Below are 12,244 nucleotides of genomic sequence, written 5' to 3'. Positions count from 1 at the left end.
AATCTGTGTGGTTTGCAAAACCGCACTGTGAATGAAGGGGAAAAAAAAAAACGCACGAGCCTGAACTAGTGAAGTCCGCTCGACACACTGCAACTGCTGAAATAAACACGAGCAATGGAGATGCAGCGTACTTTCCCGTGTTCATTCCGCCTGTGGCTTTGGGTCATGCGGAGGGTCTCCATTTCAGGTGAAATGAGGTCACCAAACAAGAAGAAAAGCACACCCAATTTAAATGTTTACCTTGGTTTGTGCCTCATTCAATTTTTGTGGAGTGAAAACAAAACAATTGCACTGTATTGATATATCATAAAAAAAGGTGCACATGGCTCATGACTGTGGTTTGAATGTGGGGGCCTTGACTTTGCATTCTTAAGTTGGCTGGAAAAAAAGCGTCTCCGTCTAATTCTAAGAGCATTATTGAGTTTCACACAGACCATCTTGAACCGTTTTACAGCATGTAGGATTAAACGGTGTCGATGCCATCAATCAGATGTAGCCTGCGCTTAATACTGTGACATTTGTTTTGTAGGGTGAAAGCAGAAATTAAAAGTTGTGAAACTAATACAGTGCTTGCTTATCATTTTTAGTACAGGTGTTTTGAAGGATGGACTGTCACTAGAAGGACTGGGATCGATGCCGAAGCTGTATCGCACATCTCTGTCGTCATGCACCGATACTATGATGCCGATACCGCATAACCAGCCCAGTATAGGAGTCAGGTATGTGGCGATAATGTATCCATGACAACAAGGATGTCAAGACATGGAGAAGAGGAAGACGAAATACTTCTTGTCTTCTCGTTCTCACACTAACCGAGCCACCACGTGCGGTTTCGTACCAGCCCAGAGGGATCGGGTTTTTAGAACAAGCCGACAACAGGTTGTACAGATGACGATGGGTGGGGCAGACAAAAGTGAACCACCGCTATTTGACTATTTAACTACTATCCTGTAATTATCAAAGCTATTGTGTGTGTTTTAAAAGAACAAATTAAAATTGGGGGCAAAACAGTTTTTCTACTTGATGTTTACTTTCACTGTCTGGCATATCATTAATCCACATTCCCTTCTGTGAGGGTGCATAGTTGTTCCTGCTTCCAGGGCTTTCCCAGACATGCGGGGCAGGGCAGGCATGCTCCGGCAACTAGCTAAAAAAGGTGAGTTGTTCACATTCCTGTTTCATGCACCAACCAAACTCACACAGGCGCGCACACGTGCATAGCTCTTCTACACTAACCAGTATGTGTGTGTGGTCCTCCAAGCTTCACGTGATGTTTTTTTTTTTCTTTGTAAGAGGGAGATGGAAAAGTTACAAAATCGGACAAAACACTTTCCCTGGTAATAAATTCACAAGAACTTGGCGAGGAAATGCCATGTAACTGTGATTGGTGTGTAAAAGAGGACTGCAAACAAAAAGTTTACTCCATCGGAACTAAATGGGAAGAGTGACGTGACAGGAAGCTATAATGGACTTGATTACATCATTACATCATTGTTCACAATAATGCCGTACATGTGAGGTGGGCAACTAGACTTTTTATTACCTGTGTCACCATCCTTCAGATCTTACTGTAGTATCTGCGACATTGCGTGTGTATGGCTTTAAAAGGGGGATTTTTAGCCTACGGATACCATAAGCATCAGTGAATACGATGATCACATGACTGCATCATTTGTGGTAGCTCATGAATAAATGTGAATATTGCATGATTTTTTTTTATTATTTGTAATTGTTCTTTGGGTCCTTTAATATAAAACATTTCTTTCAAAATCACAGTTTATCCTCATAATAAGTCGTTCTTCTTGTAAAATATCATTTCTCTTCAATACAAAATATTATGGATGCAACTAATGATGATTGTAATAATGGATTAATCTGTGGAGTAAGATATTTTTTCAAACAGTTTTACTTTCCATCATTTTATTTTGATTCAGATGAGAGAAGCTGAAATTCTGTCGATTCAGAGACGATTCATCGATGATCAAAAATAACAATCGCTTAATTTGGTAACTGATTACTTGATGAGCTCTATTACCTGACTATTAATTTTTATATCTATCTCCTCAACAAATACAATTCTTTCATTGACAGACTTCAACTTGATTATATTCAGAATGGGCTTTTGTTCTCAGAGTTCATACATTGAACAAATATATATATAAACTTCATGCAAAACTATATTTCTGGGTGTGCCATTAAATTCATCAAAAAGGGTAACAGTAGGATATGTATGCTAAATTGTATTTTTTGTTTTGTTTTTTTAGGGAGTGCTAATGTTAAGGAAAAAAGCAGACAGGCCACGACTACTATAAAAGGAATGTGATGTGGAAGGGAGCGCCAGTGCACAAGCAACATTATTAGCCTATCGTCTTACCAAAAAAAAGAACAACAATGAGGCTGCCTTGCACAGGCCAAAGAAGGAAAATCAGAAATAAACAACAGTCAAAGATGCTCTCAGTGTCTTACCCCAATCCAAAAACTCCAGAATATTCTTCTCTCTTCGGAGTGGAGAATTATTGCATTCATCGTAGAGACACACCAGGACATCCAGAAGGGTTTCCACACTAAGACATTGGCCACTGGACTCAGCGGGCCCGTCCAAAATCAGCTTCTCCAGCTTCTTCAAACGCACCTCTCCCGACATGGTTGTACAGTCCAGTTGGGTTCGATGATGAATGATGATGATGATGGTAAAAATAAGGTAGGGGAAAAAGAAGTGGGGGCAAACTGGCCACTGGGGTGGAAAAAAGTTATCTCACCTTGAATATGTTTCAAAAAAATACGGATCAAAAACTTTCGGATGGGGGAAACTCGCTGTATCGCCTATCTACTCGTGATCTTTGCTTCGAGATCCACATTTTGGGGTGTATATGGGGTGCAGCAGCTCCCCATGTTAACATTCCTGATCGCCGCAGGGCACAAGAGAAAAGTCTAGTCGTCCCAATAACATAGCCTAGCTGCCCCAGGCCGGTTGGTTTGGACGCCGTTGTTTGATTGAACAAAAATGGAAAATCAGTCCTCTCTGGTTGCGGTTTAACACTTTCCCCTGAGTAGATGTGGCAGACATTTGGGATTCTCCATTCCAGCCGCAATGCTACAAAGCCCCCCAATGCCCCTCCTCTGCTCCGGGAATGCAAAGGGCGATACAGGCTTAGTTAGCAAGTCTTGCTACCTTAGCCGAGTAGCTTACAAGCTAGCGCTGTTATCGTTACTTCGCTTAACTGCCAAATGTCATCATTCCAATTTTCTTCAAAGGGTCCACTTGTCATGTGCTCACCGCGCCTGTCAAACGTAACCGGGCCCTTTCATATGGTATTCGTAATTTACACCCCCCCTCCCCAAATATCCTCTTGTTGTCGCAACACAGTGCTGCCAGATATGTTCTTTAAATCCCAGTGTCGGTCCTCAAACTAAAACGTCTCCTTCGTTCCAACCCACTTCGACACGACGATTGTTCAAAGAGTTCCAAAGAAGTTAACCGTCAAATTCAGGAGTCTCTACCTCTCGCTCTCTTTTTTTTTTTTTTTTTTTTTAAGATTGCACGGGACCCCCGTCTCGCGTCAAGGGTAATGCAGAAGTCTGGCGTCGCTGCTCCCCAAGCACGGGACGCAGCCTAAAGTCCCTCTTGTCCTCTTGTCCTCCTCGCCTTTGCTTCGCCTGCTGCCTCCCCCGCCGCTCTGTCGATTCTTTGCTGCCTTAACCCAGCGGAGCTACCCGTTACCAGAGACATTAAAACATTGAGATGATACTCTAAACCGGCCTGGTGGTAGGTTCGTGTTGCATTATGGGAAGCGAAGCTCCTATGTAAAATACGAACAATGGATTAAAAAGTAAAAACTCAATGTAGGCGCTTAGAAAACACGTTACAATTTTTAACATAAAGTGACATAAAAACAACAATGAGACGCAGAGGTGCTTTTAAAAACAACAGTTAAAGTTGCCGCTCATGCGTAGAATAGGATGACTCCGCCATCTTGGTGTTGATTTGGAACCACTCTCTTCGTCTTGTAGCATCTTTGGTTGCTTCTGCAGGCAAAATCCCAGATCACCGTCATGGCGCCCGTCGCAGCATCTGCTGTGCGGAAAAGAGGGAGGGAATGGGGAGGGGAGTGATGCTGGGGGGCTGTCAAAAAAAATGTGAATGGAAACTGCGGGCTGTCTGTCAGGCTGCTGGTGGCGTGGTGCATAGCAAGCGGGGGGGGGGGCATTGTCTTTTTACAAGTGCAGTTTCTTTATAAAACTGTAATACTGTACTGTACAACAATATGAAGGATGAAAACAATTGCAGTCACATGAACTTATTATGTTTGGAGGTGTATTGTGGGACCTAAATGACGAAGGAGGCCAAAATGAATATTTGCTAATCATTTTGAACACAAATGGAGTTCAACATGAGACATTTTGTTCTTCATTATGCTGACTTATCACACCGCATGCTTTTGAAGTGAGGTGCTTATCACAGCTCAAAGTACATCGATTAATGATTAACAGACAACATTGACTAGAGTGTGCTTAATGGTGCGGGCTGGGGGGGTGGAATGAGATCAAGAATGGGGCCTTGTGTTTGTCAATGTGCAGAAGTCCAAAATGCACTCATATTTTACACAATTCTGGCTGTCTTACATTGGACTAGCAAGAGGGACACACGGAGGCCAGTGGTTATGCAATCTTATTCACTTTACATGGGGCAACTATGCCCAGGGAGATCCGCAGTTGCAGATGTGCTTTCAGATGTTTATTGAAAGGGACAACCAGAAATAACAAATACAAAATGAGAGCAGTGGCAGAACACTTTTAAAGGAGCTGTTGTTTGAGTTAGGTGTGTCCAGAATCAAATCCTCCAAGATCACGTTAAACCACCTGCGCCACAACTTAGACCTGGTTTCACCTTGTCGAAAGTTGAGTCAAGTTTCTGTCATCAAATTGTCAGGTGCACTTAAGCATATAATAAATATACCCTCATTCCATCCGGGATGCCCACTGAGGCATAAATGAAGATGTTTTTACGTTTTTTACATGCCCCTGTCAAAGAAAAAAATATGTAGAACAAATAAGATCGACAAGGCACTGAGGAATTTAATTAATGACGTTGCCACTAGGTGGCGGCAAGTACCTTTATCATACCATGTTTCACAGTTTTATCACATTACCCCATTAAATACCTGATATATTCTGCTGATGATCAATAAAGTCCCTCTGTACTATTTGAGGAGATATGTATTATTCGGGGACGTTCCTAGATTTGTCGGGGAAAAATACAAATATAATCATACATATACAAATAAATACAGGCCTAAACACATTCTGGGTGTACGTATGTGTGTGCATGTAATATTGTATATTTTTCCATTTTTAATTAGTATAATTATATCTGCATTGTGAATTTTATTTACGTAAATGTCAAGATTATATTAAATATAAATTATGGCCTATTGTGGTAATTTGATTGACATTTTTTTTTGTATTTTTCAGTATATATTTCTGCCCGACAATCAGAGTTACAGTATGGGACAATAGCGTCCTCTAGTGGACATTACTGAATACTTCCGTTTTAAATACAATGGTGTACTTGATTATGATGTCTTACTCCGTTAATTTTGCATAATGTGTTTTTTTCTCAATACAAAAAAAAAAGATACCAATGCGTTCGATTAATTAAAAGTTAATGCCAATATTAATGGTCAGTCCTCCTATCCAATGATGTCTGATCCTATTTGTCTAAATCTACAATGCCGCGTGGAATTAGTTGAAGTGGAACCGAACTGAAATGCAATTAGTGTACTTGACTGGGTCGTTTGAGCAATAATTGTTCATCGGTCTAGTCTGGTCTGGCGCTTTTCCACTGATCGATGATTATTGAGCAGACTTGCAGGATTGCCTTGGACGTCTGCTGTCTCTGGGTGGGAGCCCCATTATGGTGCAAAGGAGCAATTCGTCAAATATTTGACGTTCAGATTGATCAGGAAAGCATGTGAATAATAATGACCGAATATGCACTGACCACCAAACAACAAGTTCAATATTGACTCTGCAGAGTCCGAAGGGGAGGGGGGGGGGTGTTTTTAAATGAGAGTGTTTACATATCATTTGCAAAAGCAAAGCCCGTATATTTCAATCAATGAAAAGCCATCCATTCATCCACAGTCAGCATTTTTTTTTTGGTGGCCTAAGAAATACATCTGGAAGGGACAAATGGAAGGGAAGGACCTATAAACTGGACGCCTTTTGAATGCAAATGTTGCATGTTAATTAACACCTCCATTGTTGATTGTGGGAGTTCAGTGACCTTTGAAAAGAAATGGCACCTAGTAGTATTGAGACGTACGTGGCTTTGAACCAAAAGGCAACTTGTCTCTGACTGACATGGGAAGGAAAGAACACTGAGAAGCATCAAAGAAAAAGGACGTCTTCATTTGCCAAATTAGGGCTTGTAATGATTAGAGAGAGAGAGCGAGAGGTCAAATGTATTTTAGTGGAAAGTCACTTAGACTGACTCTTGACTGCACTCAACAATGGAACGTACCAGACAACCTGATTGAGCACTTTGGGCCACACATTTAGTCAAGGGGAATGAAGGGAGGGGGGGGAGGGAGGGGGAGACAGTTCATATTTGTCACCCTTGGCTACCATAGAACTCTGACCCTGATGTTTATTGGTTACGTCTATATATTGTAAATGGATTAGGGTCAGTCCCTTGGGGTAAAATGATAGAAAATAAAAAATATCACATCTCGGCCCCCAAAAGATGCTGAAACACTAGGCGCTCTATGCCAGCATAATTTAGCCACCAAACATTCCGACGGCCGTATGTTTGGCGGGCACACCCTCGCTAACGCCGGAATGTCCAGTGTGGCACAAAGTAGTTGGCAAAAAGCTGCAGTGCTCCTGCATGAAACTCAGAATCAATTTCCCATAGTATTGTGCATTTTATACATTTAAATTTTGATTTATACATGCTTTTATATAAGAGGAAAATAATCACACAATGAACATAAAATCAGTTCTGATTAGCTATTCAGCAATAAACTGTTGCACAATTTAATACTATAGTGTCATAGTATTATTTTCTTAGTATCATTATTACAGTTCATAGTATCATATTTTAAAAAGGGGATTAATTAAAGATTTATAAATATATATAGACAGTCAGTAGACACTTTTGCAAATACAGTAAATATAAAATACTAGTAAGCTAGTGTTCATACTCTCTAAAATGATTTAATTAATTAACCCATAAACTGATGGGTGAAAACATAAAAAAAATATACAGGTCTGCTAATTGGGTCTATTTGACTCATGCAACTTTCTGGGTAGATTTATTGGATCAAATTGAGCAACCTGCTGGTCCACCAAAAAAAAAAAAAAAAAAGACAATCCTACTTCTGCCCGCTCAGAAGCTGCAAGCCTGGCAGTCATCTGTCATTTGCTCTTCCTGTGTGCTTCTTCAGTCTGTCTGACATCTCTAAGCAAACAGAGGCCAATACACAATCACAGGCAGGGCCTTGTGGGCAGCCAGTGAGAGCTACCCTCTTGTAATGTTTGTGTGACAAAAAAGGCAAGGCAAATCCTCGCAATGGAATCAGATAATCACCAACCTGTGAAGAGCCTGCCCCAATCCACATCCTTTACCAGCCCCCCCCCCCGGCTCTCGGATTAACTGTCTGTTTGGCTAATAATTTTAATCTGCCAAGGGAGAGAACCAAGAATGGGCGACAGGGCTCGGAATAAACATCTAATCCTAAACCGCTCCCCTCCCATGCTGGTTTGCATTTCCTCCTGTGGGGAAAACTTGCGTGCTGGGCGTGGACCGGACGACCCAATCTTCGTCCGCTTGCCTAATGCCGGGCAAAAACAACAAGTCTCCAGAAAGCCAGAAATTAGCTTGCTGTGTGACAGACTGCTGCCAGACTGTTTCACCTGACATCGTCCGGTGGAATGTACACATCAGAGTTTGGGGTGTGTGTACAGACAAGGGTGTTATGGTGAAAAGGGAATTACAGGTTCAAAGGGTCAAGAGATGTCTGTCTGGGGCACATCTGGAGCAGACACAATAAGAACAAGCATGAATTCGTCAGTTCTGTGACATTTATTCTATTTTTTGGGGGGGGAAAAAAAAGGAGGATTACACTTTGGAGTGCTCGCCAGTCAATTACGAGGAACATAGTGCAGGGCTAGACAACCATTCACACTCAATTAGAGGTGTGGATATCGCCAATAAAATACGACTGTGTGTCTCGATACTCGGGGTGAGATAGAATTCGAATATTGTTTATTTTGAAGTGAAACAATTTGTTTCAATTCAATTCAATTATGATTCGAAGGTCAGGAAGATCTGATGCAATTTGTCATTTACAATATACATCAAATTTAATGTGGCATTTAAATGGAACTTTTTTATTCTGTTTAATTGGATGCAGTCATATGCTTCAAATAAAAACTGATTTTCTAATTCATTAACTCAATTTGGATATAAATATATTTATAAATGAAGACTTGACATCATATGCAACAATGGAGAGAAATTACACTCATCAACAGTGATGGCACTCGAGTCTAATTGTTGCTGTTTGAAGTAGGGCAACTTAGATATCCCGTTTAGGATATGGCCTTGCATTGTCGCACCTTTGTTCTGATAAGGTTCCCTCCCTGCCCCCCCTAGACAAAGTGCAAACGACTGGGAGAGCCGCGACAGTATAAAAGGGGGCTGCTGTCCATCTCTAGGCTGACTCCGTGCTACTGTGCGTTTGCTTATCACACTTTTCCGCCCCCTTCTTTCAAGATCTTCCAAATGGATTTCCTCCGCGCTTGGGTCCTGTGCACCGTCTTCCTCGGGTTGACTAAGGCTTTTACGCATGAGGATATGAAGGAGACGCTCCTGCGCAAATTGGGCTTGGATGAGGTTCCAAAGATCCATAAGAGGGATTTGGAGAATTTGGTTGTCCCGGCTCATGTCAGAAACAAGTACTTGTCAATGCTGAAGATGCACCACAGCAGGAGACGCCGATCTCTGCCGAGCTTGGTCGGCATTTTGAGAGGAATTCCTGGCAATGCTGGTAAGACTTTGTCATTTATATTTAATTTTTAATAATTTAATAATTCAATAATTATTTCTTTAGAATTCCTGGCAATGCTGGTAAGAATTTGTAATTTATATTTAATTTCTAATAATTTAATAATTCAATAATGTTTTTTTAGAATTCCTGGCAATGCTGGTAAGAATTTGTAATTTATATTTAATTTCTAATAATTCAATAATTTTTTTTTTAATTCCTGGCAATGCTGGTAAGAATTTGTAATTTATATATATATTTTTTTATACTTCAATCATTAAATTTGAGGCCCTAAAATTCAATACATTTTAAGTGCGTAATTGCGGTGCGTAATTTACGCACGAATCTCAGTTATGGAACTATATGGCAATTATTGATGTTAATCACTGTTTTTATGTTTTTTTTATAGACATTCCCGGCGAATATGTATATTCTGACACGACTCGGCAACGAATGGTATTCGACATGGAGTCAATAATCCCAGAAAACAGTGAGGTGACCATGGCCGAGCTCAAACTGTACCAAAGAGTGTCGCACAACAAACGCCTAGCGGTAGAGAGGAAGAACCACAGGCCGGTCAGCAACGCCCGAGTCAGCATCTACTGGGTCGAGGAGTTGCCAAACGGATCCAACCGCACCTCACTGGTGGACTCACGGTAATATGTTAAATCCAGTCTGCGCTTTTGTCCTTTCCCATGAGCCCTAATTAAATATCAAATGGGATCAGGAAATCTAATTAACGATCGTCCCGTGTTCACAGGTTGATCCCAATTCACGAAAGTGGCTGGAAGAGCTTTGATGTGACCCAGGCCGTGCACTATTGGTCCAAAAGTCAGCAGCAGAGGACGCCAATGCACCTGGAGGTGTGGATCGAGGGCGAGAGACCTGGCAGCTACGCGGCGGAGGTGGCGAAAAGTGTGCGCTTTACCACCCAGGAGCAGACGGACAACACCTTGGGAAAACCCGAACTCGTCCTCTACACACTCAATCTCGAAGAATACGGGTAAAGGCGCCTGCTTTTGATATACAGGATATTGAGACGATGTGACAATTAGCTCTCACCCCCCCCCCTTCTTTTTTTTTTTTTTTTTGTAAGGGAGGGGGGGGGGGGGGGGGGATTACCTGTCACCTTTTGCACCCCTTGCATAATTATGTTCTAGAAGAATTTGAAAAATCAACAAGAAATGGACAACGTCCATCTAAAACGATTTGGAGTTAACGAACAATAAATACGTTTGCGCGGCGGAGTAAGAATATGACGTCAGGCGTAATTATACCGTTAGATTGTTTTATATTTCTAGGTATTCATTGGAGTAATTTTCTTTCGAGTAGACGATTGACGGTGATTGTGATTTTTTTTCTGTCTCACAAAAAAAACGCGCAATGAAGTAGTTTGCGCAGCGGTGTAAGAATACGTCGTCATGCAGCAAAAACAATTGCTCTTACCGTATTTTCTGAAGTATTTTTTAATAATAACGGATTTGAAATATCAATTAGTGATTAAATATGGTGCTTTCTGACTTGCAAACAAATTTAGGTCATCGGTAAAGGAACTTCTACTTGGGAGGTCTTTCATTTTATCACTTGACTTGACTTTATTAATTAATGCTTGCAGTGGAGCAAAAAAGGCCCTACTGAAAAAAAAACAGCAGAACTTTACAATAACAACAATAAAAAAAATTAAATATTAAAAAAAAAAAAAGCAAGATATGTTGTTCAAAGCCGGCTGCATGGAAAATGTTCTGTGCATGGAAAAAGTGTCAGTTCTGGTGGCCATGTTGTTTTGCATGTTTAAAATAATGTCTAAAAAATGTAAGCAACAAAATTCAACAGTCAAAATTCAAAGACAAGTAAATCAAACGGAATAGCAGTCATCAAACTAACCTGCCTCTTACCTTTGTATTCCAGCTCTCGTGGTGACTGTGACGTGACCCAGAGCAAGGGCACCTGTTGCCGGGAGGAGTACTTTGTCGATTTCCGCGCCCTCACGTGGACCCAATACTGGATCATCGAACCGGCCGGGTATCAGGCCTTCAGGTGTACAGGAAGTTGCAGGCAGCCTAAGCGTAACTACGGTTACGGGGAGAGGAGATGCACGGTGTCGGAGAGCGCCCCCTTGCCCATTATGTACCTGGTGAAGAAGGGCGATTACACGGAGATAGAAGTGGCAGAGTTTCCCAACATGATCGTGGAGAGGTGCGCGTGCACCATGGACAATGTCTCCATAGTGTGAAGTCAACATCATGGAAAGAGTCTCTGAAAATGATGCTGTTATATTTAAAAGGTTATAAAAAGTACTTCCTATTTAAATGGACAATCACATGGGAGTTACTGCACACTCCTCTCAAGAGCACTTTTTAAAATATATATATATATATATATTGTACAGTTCGAAATGATTTTCTATTTTGAATTTGTATGCAGTCATTCAAATTCTGTACATATATATGAATGGATTTATGTTTGGTAAAATAAACTATTTTGTTTCACTAAAACTGACTACATTCATTGGATCCTTGAATCCTCAATTCGTTAACCTAAGGATGGATTTTGGGGATGTGTGGGGGGGAGAAAACCTTTATCGGATTTTGCACTCGAGATGAAGGGTGGAGCATGAATTGAAATCCAGAACACTTTTGAATGCTGAGGCTGACATGCTAATGAGAGATGGGCAATTTAAATAATGGAAGGGGGGGTGTCAGAATTTATCAGCACTACTTAGAATCACACACTCCTATGATCAGATGTACATTGACAAAAACACCATTGGAAATATAAATAAGATATGGGCATCACTAGTAAAATCTGTGAACAATTGAGAAAATTCCCCCAGAAAAATATCTTTAAAAACATTGATACATTTTGAATGTATTTTCGTTCGTCCCCCCCCCAAAAAAAACCACGCAAAAAAATAACTGCAAAAATGCAGGGGTTCAAATTTGCAATGTAAAATTGTTTAGGGGCCATTCAGACTGGGTGTGGTACAACCTTCTTGATTCATATTCATGTTGACATTCACATGAGGGAAAACACAGTCACCCAGACAATGTTGCTTGTAATGCTATATTTGCAGTGGGGACAAACTACACGGCCTCGTGAACCAAGAATGGTGGTCCTTGTGAGTTGACGTCAGGCTTAAACAGTTCCAAACATACCTAATACATTGTTTGCTGTCTGAGTAGGGGGTCTTGTCA

General features: G+C 41.0%; 2 protein-coding genes across 4 annotated transcripts in view; one reads left to right on the top strand and one right to left on the bottom strand.

Annotated features, from left to right (window-relative positions):
- cdc42bpab (CDC42 binding protein kinase alpha (DMPK-like) b) overlaps positions 1-3,816 on the bottom strand; it is a 42,267-nt gene extending 38,451 nt beyond the window's left edge. Inside the window, exon 1 of one of the 3 annotated variants that reach the window (XM_085936894.1) lies at positions 2,467-3,816. In XM_085936894.1, coding sequence (XP_085793020.1) covers positions 2,467-2,644 — 178 coding nt within the window. In that variant the 5' untranslated portion in view covers positions 2,645-3,816. The remainder of the gene's footprint in view (positions 1-2,466) is intronic. The other 2 variants (XM_085936895.1, XM_085936896.1) reach the window with 2 other exon arrangements.
- A 4,972-nt stretch (positions 3,817-8,788) lies between these two features.
- On the top strand, positions 8,789-11,308 carry lft1 (lefty1). The gene is made up of 4 exons (XM_085938017.1): positions 8,789-9,053; positions 9,460-9,706; positions 9,811-10,053; positions 10,959-11,308. The coding sequence occupies exons 1-4, from the start codon at positions 8,789-8,791 to the stop codon at positions 11,281-11,283; spliced, it is 1,080 nt and encodes a 359-aa protein (XP_085794143.1). The 3' UTR covers positions 11,284-11,308.
- The last annotated feature ends 936 nt before the right edge of the window (positions 11,309-12,244 follow it).

Source organism: Syngnathus leptorhynchus, chromosome 18 (assembly GCF_054491065.1).
Source record: "Syngnathus leptorhynchus isolate UIUO chromosome 18, UIUO_Slep, whole genome shotgun sequence".
NCBI classification, from domain to species: domain Eukaryota; kingdom Metazoa; phylum Chordata; class Actinopteri; order Syngnathiformes; family Syngnathidae; genus Syngnathus; species Syngnathus leptorhynchus.
The sequence above is the reverse complement of the archived record's forward strand: the minus strand, read 5'-3'. Positions and strand labels throughout refer to the sequence as shown.

Coding starts and splice junctions, on each gene's coding strand:
- lft1 (XM_085938017.1), top strand. CDS start 8,789: ATGGATTTCCTCCGCGCTTGGGTCCTGTGCACCGTCTTCCTCGGGTTG. Junction 9,054..9,459: donor AGGAATTCCTGGCAATGCTG/GTAAGACTTTGT, acceptor TTTTTTTTATAG/ACATTCCCGGCGAATATGTA. Junction 10,054..10,958: donor CTCAATCTCGAAGAATACGG/GTAAAGGCGCCT, acceptor TTTGTATTCCAG/CTCTCGTGGTGACTGTGACG.